The 15,064-nt window shown below is 45.8% G+C and overlaps 1 protein-coding gene across 1 annotated transcript in view; it reads left to right on the top strand.

The window, feature by feature from the left end:
* Positions 1–15,064, top strand: part of PLB1 (phospholipase B1) — a 127,315-nt gene that overhangs the window by 51,242 nt on the left and 61,009 nt on the right. The window contains 5 exon segments of the mRNA XM_050754033.1: positions 5,004–5,112; positions 9,946–9,997; positions 11,776–11,856; positions 14,306–14,371; positions 14,630–14,730. Coding sequence (XP_050609990.1) covers positions 5,004–5,112; positions 9,946–9,997; positions 11,776–11,856; positions 14,306–14,371; positions 14,630–14,730 — 409 coding nt within the window.

The following is a 15,064-nucleotide window of genomic DNA, read 5'->3' as shown; positions in this document are numbered from 1 at the left end:
ATCCCTTTGTAATATATCTTTAGAAGCTAACAACTTGAACTTGAAGCCACCAAGACTTGGATGAGGGGGGCATCATAGCTTAATCTCCACATAGGCAGAGCAGAGCTGAGCAGACTTCACATTACCTGTTTTGGTTATTTGTAAATCCTGTTGAATTTAGGTAGACAGGGTTCTGTGCCACAAGCACTCCTTGCCTTCTTTATATCTAGGTCTACATATGTGAGCTATAAATCAGTTCCTCTATTGCTAGGAGATGGTTCAGGGTGCTTTTGTGAGTGTGACGAACTTGGCTGTGGGATGGCCCACTGCATACAACAGCTTTCTGGGCTCTCTACTTCTATGCTCGTATAATGGACAAGATAATTGGATATTATTTGGCTTCACGTCTTTCCCCAAAGTAATTTACAAAGGATTGAGACAATGTCACCCCTCAGGTGGATGACTCCCCTGGCACACTTATCCCAGAAATGGATTACCAGCTATTTAGACTCTTCTTGCTAGAGATGTGAAGACTATTTGATTGTAGGGGATAGATAATCCATGGGGAAATAACTATACGGAAATGTGTTAGAAAACTCATAAGAATGTAAGGGCAGAACAAAATCCCCATTCAACCCCCTGTTCAATTTAATCCAGCAAATATTCCAGTGCTGGAGTGCTTGGAAAATAGGAGAACAGTGCCCCAATGACATCACCAAAGTCTCTTTGGCAGCATGTCTTCCTAAAGACAGACACATGACTAATATTTATAGATGTGTACAAAGCTTAGGGGAAAATAAACATAGAGGCTATTAACCCTGTCTTCTGAAAAGGAGCTTCAAGAATGAGAATTCGTCAGGTAAGGAAAGGGGAGAGAATGTTCCTGGCAGAGATAACTGCCTGCACCAGCAACTTGTTGCCCTACTCAATGTGTGGTTCCTCCCTATGACATTCTTCCTAAGTAGCTGGGTAGGCTGTGCTGAGTTCCTTCTACCTCCTAGGGAACCTACCACTTCCTAGGACAAACCATTCCACTTTCAAATCGCTCAGGTGATTTCACAGTCCTTTCTTCTCTTGAGTAGAAATCGGAGCAATTTCCATTTATTAGTGTAATGTCCCCCAGCCTCAAGGAATGAGTCCAATCCATCTGTGCTGAGTAAACCTGCAGCAGTGCTGGGTTCTAGCAAGCACTCTACTGGAAGGGACCCTAAAGTCCTGGCTGCTACCCACCCAGTTTCTTTCTCACATCCTAGAAGATTGTGAGACAGCGGAGGCAAGTGCCCTTGTATTGGAGCTGAGAGACCAGCCATTCTCAGCAGCTACGTGACTTTGAGCAAGTCTCCAAGCTTGTCTGAACTTTGCTTTATTTCTAATTCATTCCATAAGCGTGTTGAGCAGTATATGAGGCCCTGGGGTATATAGACTCTGCTCTCAGGAGGGCTCGCCAAGTTGGAAAGATGAAAAAGTGAAAAGTGTGATCCATATTAGTAAAAGCAATTAGAATGCATGAGATTGCAAAGTTCAACAAAACTGACAAAACTGTAACTAGACTGGCAAAAGGGAGGGGGACTCAAAATCAAGAATGAAAGAGGAGATACTATCAACCTTACAGAAATAAAAAGGATTATTAGAGAATACCATGAACAGTTGTATGCCAATAAATCAGATAACTTGGATGAAATGGACAAATTCCTAAAAAGGCACAAACTACTGAAATTGACTCCATAAAAAGTAGAAAATCTGAATAGATTTATAACAAGCAAAGAGATTGAATTAATAATTTTAAAACTTCCTACCCAAAAAAGCCCAGACTGTCTCTGGCTTCGCTGGTGAATTCTATCGAACATTAGTATCAATCATCAGTTCTTCACAAACTCCTCCCAAAAACAGAAGAGGAAGGAATGCTTCACACCTCATTCTATGAGTTTTACCCTGATAGCAAAATAAGACAAAGACATCACAAGGGAAGCAAAGTATGACCAGTAAGTATTATGAATGTAGACCCAGAAATCCTACAGAAAATACTAGCAAACAAAATCCAGCAATAAAAAAATATATATATTTTTTATTTATATATAAATTTATATATATATTTTAATTTATATATAAATTTATATATATATATATATACCTCATGACTAAGTGGAATTAGCCCAGGAATATGAGGTTAGTTTTCAACCTCAAAATCAATTAATATAATATCCTATGTCAATAGGATAAAAGACAAAAACCACACATCATGATCATCTCAATGGATCAGAAAAAGCATTTAACAAAAATCTAACACCACTTCACAATAGAAACACTCAACAAAGGCTGGGTGCAGTGGCTCATGACTGTACTACCAGCACTTCGGGAGGCCTAGGCAGGTGGATCACTTGAGGTCAGGAGTTAGAGACTAGCCTGGCCAACACCATGAAACCCCGTCTCCACTAAAAACACAAAAATTAGTCAGGTGTGGTAGCAGGTGCCTATAATCCCAGCTCCTTGGGAGGCTGAGGCACAAGAATCGCTTGAGCCTGGGAGGCAGAGGTTGCAGTGAGTTGAGATTGCGCCACTTCACTCCAGCCTGGGTGACAGAGTAAAACTGTCTCAAAATAAATAAAGTAAAAAAACAACAAATTAGAAATAGAAGGAAAATTCCTTACTCTGATAAAGGGTATCTTTTAAGAGCCCACAGCTGACATCACAGGCAATGGTGAAAGATGGAATGCCACCCCCTCTCTCTGATATCAGGAGTGAGACAAGGATGCATGCTCTTGCCAGTTTTATTCAACATCATACTGGCCATGGCAGTTAGGCAAGAAAACGAAAGAACAAGTACCAAGATTGGAAATAAAGAAATAAAACCACTTCTATTTAAAGATGACATGATACTATGTAGAGACTATCCCAAGAAATCCACTAAAAATTATTAGAGCTAATAAGTGAGTTCAGTGATTGCAAGGTACAAATCAATATACAAAAATATGATTCTTTATACTAGCAATTAATATGAAAATAAAATTCCATTTACAATAGCATCAAAAATAATAAAATACTTAGGAATAAATTTAATCAGAAAAGAGCATCTCTTTTACTCTTAAGATCACAAAACATTGCTGAAAGAAATTAAAGACCTAAGTAAGTAGAAAAACATCTGACGTTCATGGACTAGAAGATTTAATATTCTTAAAATGATAATACTCCCCAAATCTATGGATTCAATGTGATCCCTATCAAAATTCCAGGTAGCTCCTTGGCAGAGATTTGCAAGCTGACCCTAAAATTCATGGGGAAATTCAGGGGACCCAGAATATCCCAAGAAATCTAGAAAAGAACAAATTCAGAGGATTTATATTTACCAATTTCAAAACTTACTATAAAGCTATAGTAATCAAGACATGTGGTACTAGCATAAAGATAGACATATCAAACAATGGACTAAGATTGAGAGTCAGAAATTAAACTCTCGTATTGATGGTTAACTCATTTTCAGCAAGGATGCCAAAACCAATGGGGGAAAGAAGAGGCTTTTCAATAAATTGTGCTGAAACAACTAGATACACACCAAAAAAATGAGGTTGAACTCCTACCTCACACCTTATACAAAAATTTACTTAAAATGAATCATAGACCTAAACGTAAGAGCTACAACTAATTCTAGGAAGAAAATATAGGAGCAGATCTTTATGATCTTGAGCTAAACAAAGTTTTCTTCGAAATACCACTAAGAGAAGTGACAAAAGAAAAATCGATATTTTGCGCTTCAAAGGATAACATATCATAAAGAAAGTAAAGACAACCCAAAGAGTGGAAGTAAACACTTGCCAATCCTATATCTAATAAGAAACTTGTATCTAGAAATTATAAAGAACTCTTACAACTCAATAATAAGATGATAACCCAGTTAAAATTGGGCAAAGGATCTGAATAAACATTTCTACAAGTGGCTAGTAAGCACATGAAAATATGCTCAACATCAGTAGCCATCAGTGCAAATCAAAACCACCATGAGATATCAATTCACATCCACTAGCATGGTTATAATAGAAAGATAATAAGTGTTGACGGGGATATGGAAATATTGAAGCCCTCAGAAACTGCTGGTGGGAATGTAAAAATGGTGTAGCTGCTTTGAGAAAAGTCCTGGCAGTTCCTTAAAAGGTTAAACAGGGTTAGGGCTAGGGTTAAACAGATACATACATTAAAAGATACATACATTAAAAGATATGTATATCTTTTCTACTCTTAGATACATATCCAAGAGAAATCCACACAAAAACTTGTACACAAATGTTCATAGCAGCATTTTTCATAATACCCAATATGTGGAAATAACCCCAAAGCCCCATCAACTGAAGAATGGATAAATAAAATGTGGTATATCCATACTATGGAATATTATTCAACAATAAAAAGGAATGCAGTACAGATGCATGCTACAACATGGGCGAATGTTGAAAATAGTACGCTAAGTGAAAGAGGCCAGTCACAAAAGGTGTGTTGGGCTTTATGATTTCATTCATATGAAATGGCCTGAATAAGCAAGACTACAGAGACAGAGTAGATCCACAATTGCCACGAGGTTGCAGGGAATGGGGAGTGACTGCTAGTGGGTACTGGGTTTCTTTCTGGGGTGATGAAAATGTTCTAAAGTTGATTACATGGTGATGATTGTACAACTATGTGAATATGCTAAAAGTTATTGAACTGTATACTTTAAATTGGTAAATTTTGTGGTAAGTGAATTATATTTCGATAAAGCTACTATATATGTAGTAAAAAAGAAAACTACATGAGACAAGCATGTAACCCAGACTCACATTTCCTCAGCAATAATTGATGAAACATCTGTTGTGTGCTGCCCTGTTGTTAAGCACTAGCCTGCTGAACGTTTTCTTCCCATGCTGAGCGAAGGTTGGGGTAAGAGTAGGGGCTGTGGAGTGGGGACTCTGCTCCCTAACACCCACTGGTGCTTATCAAAGGAATTTGAAGATTGCTTTGCAGTAGTCACTAAGCGTGTCTTTTCCTTGTATTTGCAGACATCCTCCGGGAATTCAACCCTTCCCTGAAAGGCTTCTCTGTTGGCACTGGGAAAGAAACCAGTTCTAATGCCTTCTTAAACCAGGCTGTGGCAGGAGGCCGAGCTATGTGAGCTGGGGTGACGGGGGCGGTGAACAGCACGGGTCCTCTGGGGACCAGAGAGGGGCTTGGCCTAAACTGGGTTTATGGCTGAAGGTTGAAGGGCTTTGTCAGGGGAAGGGGTTTGAGGGCCAAAGGCTGGATGGGGCTGTCTTGGAGGTGTTACAGAAATCTGTGAGCCTACCCTAACACCCACCCCCAGAAACTAGTCACAGTGCACTCTGATGCCAGGCATATGCTCTGAGCAGATTACTTTGCCTGCCTGTAAATCTCACGTAAGACATAGGTTATAAGCGGGCTCACTCTGCATCCCAATTGTCACTGCTATGTCACTGCTGTTTCAGAGTCCTGCTCTCCCTCCCTTCCTCAGCTGTGCCTTTCGGGCTCTAAACTCTGCATCCTTCCAGTGTCCCGGGAAGAGCACCAGCCCTGGGAGGGGAGGCCCTGAGTGCAAGCTCAGTTTCCTCCCTGGCCTCTCTAAGCCTCAGACTCTAAGAGGTGGGGCTGGTTAGGAACCTCTCCCACAGGGCGGTCATGAAGCTCAGATGTCGTGTTGGATATGAAGGTTCTGGTGAGCTGTAAATAGTGGACACATGACACGCATTGGTCAAAATGGTGGTCCTGGCAGTAATGCAGCAAGTGGCAGGCCCACCTCGGGGGAAACATCAGTGAGCACAGCCATGACTGTGTCGTGGCCCCTGGGCCCACCTCGGGGGAAACATCAGTGAGCACAGCCATGACTGTCATGGTCCCTGGGCATGGCCAGGCCGGTCCTCAAGAGTGGGCAGGTCAGCATTCCCGGGTCCCATCCCTCCACTGCACTCCAAGATTCCAGGGCCTTGAGTGCTGCTTGGGTTTGCTGCCTGGTCAGAGAGCAAGTGAATGCCATACCTAATCAAGGAAACATAAATTGGAAGATCCTTTTTTATACTATTTATATTTATTTTTAATTTTTATTTCAACACTTTTTGGGGTACAGGTAGTTTTTGGTTACATGAGTAAGTTCTTTAGTGGTGATTTCTGAGGTTTGGGTGTACCTGTCACCTGAGCAGTGTCCACTCTACCCAGTATGTAATCTTTAATCCCTCACCTCTCCCACCCTTCCTCTCTGAGTCCCCAAAGTCCATTATATCATTCTTTTTTTTTTTTTTTTTTGAGACAGGGTCTTGCTCTGTTGCCCAGGCTGGAGTATAGTAGTGCAATCTCAGCTCACAGCAACCTCCACTCCCAGGTTCAAGTGATTCTCCCGCCTCAGCCTCCCAAGTAGCTGGGATCACAGGCACACATCACCATTCTCGGCTAAATTTTGTTTGTATTTTTCAGTAGAGACGGGGTTTCACCATGTTGGCCAGGCTGGTCTTGAACTCCTGACCTCAAGTGATATGCCGGCTAGGCCTCCCAAAGTGCTGGGATTACAGACGTGAACCACCATGCCTGGTCCATTATATCAGTCTTATGCCTTTGCATCCTCATAGCTTTGCTCTCCCACTTGTAAGTGAGAACATACAATATTTAGTTTTCCATTCCTGAGTTACTTCACTTAGAATAATGGCTTCCAGCTCCATCCAAGTTGCTGCAAAGCACATTATTTCATTCCTTTTTTTGGCTGAGTCGTATTCCATGGTGTATATAGACCACATTTTTTTTTATCCACTTGTTGGTTGATGAGCACTTAGGTTGGTTCTATATCTTTGCAATTGCAAAATTGTGCTGCAATAAACATGCATGTGCATGTGTCTTTTTCATATAACGACTGATTTTCCTTTGGGTAGATACCCAGAAGTGGGATGGCTGGATCGAATGGTGGTTCTGCTTTCAGTTCTTTAGGGAATCTCCACACTGTTTTTCATGGTGGTTGTACTAGTTTACACTCCCACCAGCAGTGTAAAAGTGTTCCCTTTCACCGTATCCAGGCCACCATCTATTATTTTTTGACCTTTTAATTATGGCCGTTCTTGCAGGAGTAAAGTGGTATCTTATTGTTTTAATTTGCATTTCCCTGATATTTGGTTATGTTGAGCATTTTTTCATGTTTGTTGTATATCTTCTTTTGAGAATTGACCATTCATGACCTTTGCCCACTTTTTGATGGGATGATTTGGTTTTTTTAGATCCTATGTTTAATCACAATTATCACACTACATTGTGGTTCCTAGGAATCATGTGGTTTGGTTCCTAGATTTCCTGACATCCTTCCAGCTCTCAGCACCATCCTGAGACCATGAGCCACCTAAGTAGCTTTCTTATTCATCACCAGTAGGAAAGGTGACACAGTATCCAAAGTAATGAGTAACACAAACTCCAATAGGTTTAGTTTGTTTGTCTGAGACAGAGTCTCACTCTGTTGCCCAGGCTGGAGTGCAGCGGCACGATCTTGGCTCCCTGCAACCTCTGCCTCCCAGGTTCAAGTGATTCTCCTGCCTCACCCTCCTGAGTAGCTGGGACTATGAGCACATTTTTTGTATGTTTAGTAGAGACAGGGTTTCACCGTGTTAGCCAGGATGGTCTCGATCTCCTGACCTCATGATCTGCCTGCCTTGGCTTCCCAAAGTGCTGGGATTACAGGTGTGAGCCACAGCATCCAGAAGGCCCAATAGGTTTTATGATGAATTCTGGGGCTTTCTTTTCCTTTTGATGTTGATAGAGTTAAAAGGCTACAGGTTTACTGCTTTAATAGTACCATCATCTTGCTTTTTCCAAGCATATGTGGGCTGAGAGGAAAGACAGTTGTAAGCATGATTAGGTCAGGGAGGCATCCAAGAATGAAACCTTAGAGTCAAGAGCGTAAAAGTAACCAGAATGAATGTGATTCATTTGGCCCTGGGTTTCTGTCCTTGCTTTGCCAGAGGACTTGGGGCTCTCATGCAAGCAATCCAAGCACATCCTGGGTGGCAGGGAAAAGTTGGGGGTTATGATTCCTGTATTACAATAGAAGAAACTATAGCACAGAGAGGCCACATGGCCTGAACAAATGCATCGACTTGACCACATAATCTGGCCTTGTGCCCTGCAGGCTTCATTCCAGGTCTGACAATAGCTATCATGCGGATACAGCAGTGCACCATTTACAAGGCACCCTCACATTTATCATCCCTGTAGTCTGCACAATAACCATGAGATGAACAGAGCAAAACATCAGACTCCCATGTTTTACCAATGATAAACTTGAGCTTCGGCCAGGCACAGTGGCTCACGCATGTAATCCCAGCATTTTGGGAGGCTGAGGTGGGCAGATTACTTGAGGTCAGGAGTTCGAGATCAGCCTGGCCAACATAGTGAAATCCCATCTCTACGAAAAATACAAAAATTAGCCGAGTGTGGTGGCGGGTGCCTGTAATTCCAGTTACTTGGGAGACTGAGGCATGAGAATCGCTTGAACCTGGGAGGTGGAGGTTGCAGTGAACTGAGATCACGCCATTGCACTACAACCTGGGTGATAGCGCAAGACTCAGTCTCAAAAAAAAAAAAGAGTTTCAGAGTGGTTGAGTAATCATCCTCAAACTCTGTTCCATCAACAGAGCAGCTGCTCTGATAACTTCAGATTTACAGATGAGGAAATCAAGGCTCAAAAAGGTTAAGTGACTTACGTGAAGTCCCCATCCAGGTAACCAAATACCTAGTGTACTTTGACTCACATCAGGCCAGGAGGGCAAATAGATAAGACGGGAAGAGGATGACCACTAATGTTTCCTGCTAAGCCCTGTGCCAGGGACTTTGTCAATGATGATGGTGGGAATGATGGCAGAAATAACTCAGTGGTTGCATACTATGTGTCAAGCACTGTCGTAAGTTCTTTATATGGAACCTCATTTAATTTCCCCAACAGCTCTGAGAGGAAGGTATGTTACCATCCCCGTTTCCCAAAGGGAAAAACTGAGGGTTTGCAGGATCAAGTAGTCGGCCAAGGTCTCAGAGCTGGTCATTTGTGGAACCAGGATTCAAACCCTGGCAGTCTGGCACCAGCAGTGGCTCCCATCTGCTGCTCCCAATGACCGTCCAAGATCAGTGAGCTTGTCTCCATTTTGCAGTCTTTTTGAGCTGAGAATTAGAGTCACTTTCACACAGTTAGCAAGAGGCACTTAAGTGTCCAACCCAGGTGCATCTGACTAGACTACATCATCTTAAGGGTAGAAGGGCTTAGACCATGGCACCTGCCAAAATGGGGGGTGCCATGACATGTACATGATGTGAAATATTCACAGGCAAACCTTCTGTTTGCCCTGAACAAGCCTGGCTTGGAAGGAAAAGAAAAGTACACCATACCAAATATGCCAATCAGAAAATAGTCACACTGGTCGGGCGTGGCAGCTCACGCCTGGAATCCCAGCACTTGGGGAGGCCAAGGCGATGGATCGTGAGGTCAGGAGTTTGGGATCAGCCTGGCCAACATGGTGAAACCCCGTCTCCACTAAAAATACAAAAATTAGCTGGGCATGGTGACCCATGGCTGTAATCTCAGCTACTTGGGAGGCTGAATCAGGAGAATTGCTTGAACCCAGGAGGCAGAGGTTGCTGTGAGCTGAGATTGTGCCACTGCACTCCAGTCTGGGCGACAGAGCGAGACTCCATTTCGGGGGGGGGGGAAGAAAAAGAAATAGTCACACTGAGAGTCACCCCCTCCTATGTGCAGTGCTCTGGCCTTCCCAAGCACAGTCACCACCCAACACCCCCACAGTGAAGCATGACTGGGGAAGGAGCTTTGTGACATGGCCTTCAGTCCATTTTCGCGCAGGAGGCCCACCCTGGGCCTTCCTCCACTGTACATTTGATTGCTGTTCTCTCTGCTAAGAGCCCCTGCCAGTCCCCACTCCTCACAGCACTTCCTCTGGTATGTGTCCGCAGGGATTTACCTGTCCAGGCCAGGAGGCTGGTGGACCTGATGAAGAATGACACGGTGAGTCCCTGGGATGGGAAGTAGACAAGAGAAATCCGTGGACACAGAAAAGATCAGCCGTGGATTGAGGGGTGGTTGGGAGCCTGGCGTGGGTTTCTAGCAGACACATCTGAAGCCTAAAACGCTGCTCCTCTGGAAAGGTGATTCCTGTTTGTTCAGTCAGTCGGCTGTTGAAATTAAACATCTATTGTGAGTCAGGCATCAGGCTGGGGCTGAAGATACACGAAAGAATACAACACAGTCCCGTCCTCAAGGAGCTTGGAAGAGTAGACCAATGTGAAGAATCAAATTATAGAACAGTTGCCACGTGCTGCATCAAAAGGGTTCTGTGAAAGACAGGGTGGGGCGCAGAAGGGACCGGCCCCTCTGCTTAGGATGGTCAGGGAAGGCTTGAGAAGGAGATTTTGGCTGTTATTCTGGGCACATGGCCTATGGGAGAGCCCTGGTCTGCAAGGAGCAGTACCAGAAAATAAAAGTAGAGGAGATGTTTGACCAGGGTTCTGAGAGATGAATATGAGGCTCTCCCTCAAAGGAAAGCATGGTTCTCTTTTTTTTTTTTGAGACGGAGTCTAGCTCTGTCGCCCAGGCTGGAGTGCAGTGGCCGGATCTCAGCTCACTGCAAGCTCCGCCTCCCGGGTTCACGCCATTCTCCTGCCTCCGCCTCCCGAGTAGCTGGGACTACAGGCGCCCGCCACCTCGCCTGGCTAGTTTTTTGTATTTTTTTAGTAGAGACGGGGTTTCACCGTGTTAGCCAGGATGGTCTCGATCTCCCGAACTCGTGATCCGCCCGTCTCGGCCTCCCAAAGTGCTGGGATTACAGGCTTGAGCCACCGCGCCCGGCCGAAAGCATGGTTCTCAATTCAGAGGCTGTTTGCAGGGGTTTCTAGGTGGGTAAAATAAAAAGGAAGATTAGGATGAATTATGTTATATATAATTTAATGTACAACAAAGTCTATTACTGGGATATTTTCAGGGTATTTCTACCCTTAATGTCAAACTTTTCTGGATCTTGTTCTCACCTTCCTCCTTCCACCCTCTTTTGGAAGTGCAGATCAGAGAAGTAAAGCTGTGTAGGCCTGGGGCAATATAAGAGGCTTGAAGGGCCGTGGTTGCCCTGGGGCCATAGTTTATGGAATGTGTATGGCTGTACCCTCTCCACACAGCCCTGTGACTTCATGTACTTCTCCAGGTCCTCCTTGGAGGAGACAGATACCAGAGGTGGCAAAATCTTTTCAGAGCTTGTGCTTAGAGCTGCCACCTTACTCTACCCATCCTCTCTGGCTTGACTAGTTCATAGGCAGAGCTAGTCACCAGTGTGAGTACTCCAAATTTGGAGAGCTCCCTCTTAATGAAAGGTGGTCCTTTCTCTGTTAAGGCAAAATTAGAATTCAGGATTTCTAGAAGATTCTGGAACAAACGTTCCTGTCCCATGGCCAAGACCAGCTTCCTTATCCCCTCCCCACTTCCTTGCTATGCTGGAGATGGAGGAACAGAGCTCAGAGGGCATCTGTATCCACTCCCACCAGGACACGTGGAAACTGTGACGTGTGTGCTTTTGTGTGTGGGCAGAGCCACATGGAAGTTCAGTGATCCCACCTAAAATAATGAACCATTAGCACCTATGATCTCAGGAGCCCAAAACCAAGGAACAGAACATTCGAAAGTCCATGAGACTCTAGTGTGTGAGGACCCATCTTTTCTAGTGTCAAGCACTTTGTGTTTTCCTTGGCTTGACTCTGGGACAAGGTGCTTGACTGTGTGTTTCTTATTCATTTCAGAGGATACACTTTCAGGAAGACTGGAAGATAATAACCCTGTTTATAGGCGGCAATGACCTCTGTGATTTCTGCAGTGATCCGGTAGGTCTGCAGGCCCTTTACTCAAGACTCACCCCCAGAGAAGGATTTTCACAGCCCGGTCACTTGCTCTGCCCGGGAGCAGTACAGCTAAGTTGGGACTCAGGCTCATGGTTTGTCTTGGATCCAGCCTGGGATGAACCCTGAGACTGAGAAGGCATTCACCTCCAGGGAGCCATTCAGCTGGACAAGCAGGGTTGGTTATAAGATTGATCCTGATTAAGTTTCCTATCAAGGGAGCTTGATCTTATCATTCTAGAAACCAAGATAACACCCATTGACTAGAAAAATCTTTCCTGTGTTCACAGAGAGTCACAGGTTAGCTCCTTTCCCCAGTCTCCAGCGGCCTTGCGCTCTCCACCTTTGTGCTGTCACTTGTATGGAAAGGTCGAGTTCCTGCAGGCATTTGGGTGAGCTTCAGAGCCACGTCATTCTGGGCCGGTGGGAAACCCAAGATCAAGGCTGCTGCTCCATGGATGCTGCATGTCCTCCTGGAACCTCAGTCTCTGAGCTGATAGAAGCCTGACAGGGCATACCCACTAGTCTCCCACCCACGCCTATGCCAGGAGCAAAGCAGTGGCGAAGGAAACACAGGCCCTGTCCTCAGGAACTCGCACTGCCAGCGGAGAGAGACATGGGCAATTCATCCTGCACAAGGCAGACATCAGGATGTGGTTGTAGGGTTGCACACAGAAGGGAGGTCTAAAAGCAAAGTTGGCTGGCGTGGTGGCTCACACCTGTAATCCCAGCGCTTTGGGAGGCCGAGGCAGACAGATTACCTGAGGTCAGGAGTTCGAGACCAGCCTGGCCAACATGGTGAAACCCCATCTCTACAAAAATACAAAAATTAGCCAGTCATAATGGTGAGTGCCTGTAGTCCCAGTTACTTGGGAGGGTGAGGCAGAAGAATCGCTTGAACAGAGGTGGCAGAGGTTGCAGTGAGCTGAGATCACGCCACTGCACTCCAGCCTGGGTGACAAAGTGAGATTCCATCTCAAAAAAAAAAAAGCAAAGTTGCTGTGGGACCCTGGTGTGTGGGGAAGCGGGGGTTGTCGGAGACTGGTGTGCGGGGAAGCGGGGGCTGTCGGAGACTGGTGTGCGGGGAAGCGGGGGTTGTTGGAGACTGGTGTGCGGGGAAGCGGGGGTTGTTGGAGAGATTTACACAGAGCAGGAGACTTTCCAGCTGGAGTTTGAAGATGAGGTTTGTCAGGCAGATAGGGGACCAGCAGAGTCAGGTTTAGGAAGTAGTGGTCTTGCTGTAGCCTGTAAGCACCTACCTGGAGGGACGCCCTGGCCCCCAGGCCCCTCACAACCCACTTTCCTGGCATCAAAGTCACCAGGAGTCAGAGGAGTTTTCAAGCTGTGATCTTAAAGGCCCAGAGGGGAGCCTTGGGGCTGCTGGTGGCCCATGGGGAGGTGGGACCCTGGGCCCCTCCCCTGCTCATGTGAAGTGACACAGCTTTGGTATGTTCCATACAGCAGGGTTTTTCTTTAGATTTCAATCAGAGAAAGAGTTCCACTGCGAGAAACCTTTAAAACCGCAAATATCGAGATCAGGAGAAACAGTTAAAATGTGTTGAGGCTTGGTGTGGTGGGTGTTTCACAGGACCCTCTTCCCCTCTTCCCCTCCCGTTATTGCTTTGATTTGTGTAGGATGTGCTTTCATACATGTAGGGTGCGCTCAGTAGCCCCAGACACTGAGGATCCAAGCAAAAGAGATCGGGCCATAGGACAGAGGCTGCTCAGGTTGCAGGAGATCTTAGAGGTCATCTGCTCTGACATCCCCGTGTTAGAGGGGCCCAGAGATGTGATGCTCCGGCTCTACAGCTAGTGGATATGGAGTAGGTCCAGAGCTCCACGCAAAAAAACAAACAAAACAAAACAAAAAGAAAAACGGCATTTCCCTGAGGGCCACAGCCATGGCAAACCTGAGGCTGGTGTCGAGGCTGGGGCCCCAAATCATGGGGCTGGTGTCGAGGCTGGGGCCCCAAAGACAAACACTGCATTTCAATATTGCCCACTGTGACTGAATACAGAAAGAAGAGGACTCTGGCCAGGTGCAGTGGCTCACACCTGTAATCCCAGCACTTTGGGAGACCGAGATGGATGGATCACTTGAGCCCAGGACCAGCCTGGGCAACATGGTGAAACCCCATCTCTACCAAAAAACAGAAAAACAAAAAAACAAAAATTAGCCAAGTGTGGTGTCATGTATCCGTGGTCCCAGCTACTTGGGAGGCTGAGGTGGGAGGATTGCTTGAGCCCAGAAGGTGAAGGTTGCAGTGAGCTGTGATCATGCCACTGCACTCCAGCCCAGAAGGCAGAGTGAGACCATGTCTCAAAAACAGAAAGAAAGAAAAAAAAAAAAGAAGGACCCAAGAGAGAAAGTAGCCCAGTTCTGTAGAGAGATTTGGTGACAAATGGTGTTCAATGGACACTTCTCTTCCTGCAGGTCCACTATTCTCCCCAGAACTTCACAGACAACATTGGGAAGGCCCTGGACATCCTCCACGCCGAGGTATGGAGGCTAGGCGGTGAGACCTGGCCTAGAGGAAGCTCTGGCGTCCTGCTGAGACCTCCCCGGCAGGTCACCTTTGTTGTGGATCCCAGTCCAGATGCATAGATGGGGAGCAGGGACGGTTGGAGGAAGTGGATGGGGGCAGATGGAAGTCCCTAGACCTGAAACTTCAGCAGGAAGAGCAGGTCCCAAACCCAGGTGAGACCCTGGAGCTGCCCAGCCTCATCCTCTTGGTGACTGATTTTTGCCTTTTCTCAGGTTCCTCGGGCATTTGTGAACCTGGTGACGGTGCTTGAGATCGTCAACCTGAGAGAGCTGTACCAGGAGAAGAAAGTCTACTGCCCAAGGATGATCCTCAGGTCAGACATTTCTCCCCAGTTCTGCTAAGAATCCTAACTGCTAAGGGCAGTGGCACCCTTAGCAAATTCCTTAGAAAACCCAAGGGCCAGGCCGGGCGCAGTGGCTCAAGCCTGTAATCCCAGCACTTTGGGAGGCTGAGACGGGTGGATCACGAGGTCAGGAGATCAAGACCATCCTGGCTAACACGGTGAAACCCCGTCTCTACTAAAAAATACAAAAAACTAGCCGGGTGTGGTGGCGGGCGCCTGTAGTCCCAGCTACTCGGGAGGCTGAGGCAGGAGAATGGCGTGAACCCGGGAGGCGGTGAGCTGAGATCCAGCCACTGCACTCCAG

This window comes from Macaca thibetana, chromosome 13 (genome assembly GCF_024542745.1).
Source record: "Macaca thibetana thibetana isolate TM-01 chromosome 13, ASM2454274v1, whole genome shotgun sequence".
Lineage (NCBI taxonomy): Eukaryota > Metazoa > Chordata > Mammalia > Primates > Cercopithecidae > Macaca > Macaca thibetana.
Note: the sequence above shows the minus strand (reverse complement) of the source record. Positions and strands in the feature narration are given on the sequence as shown.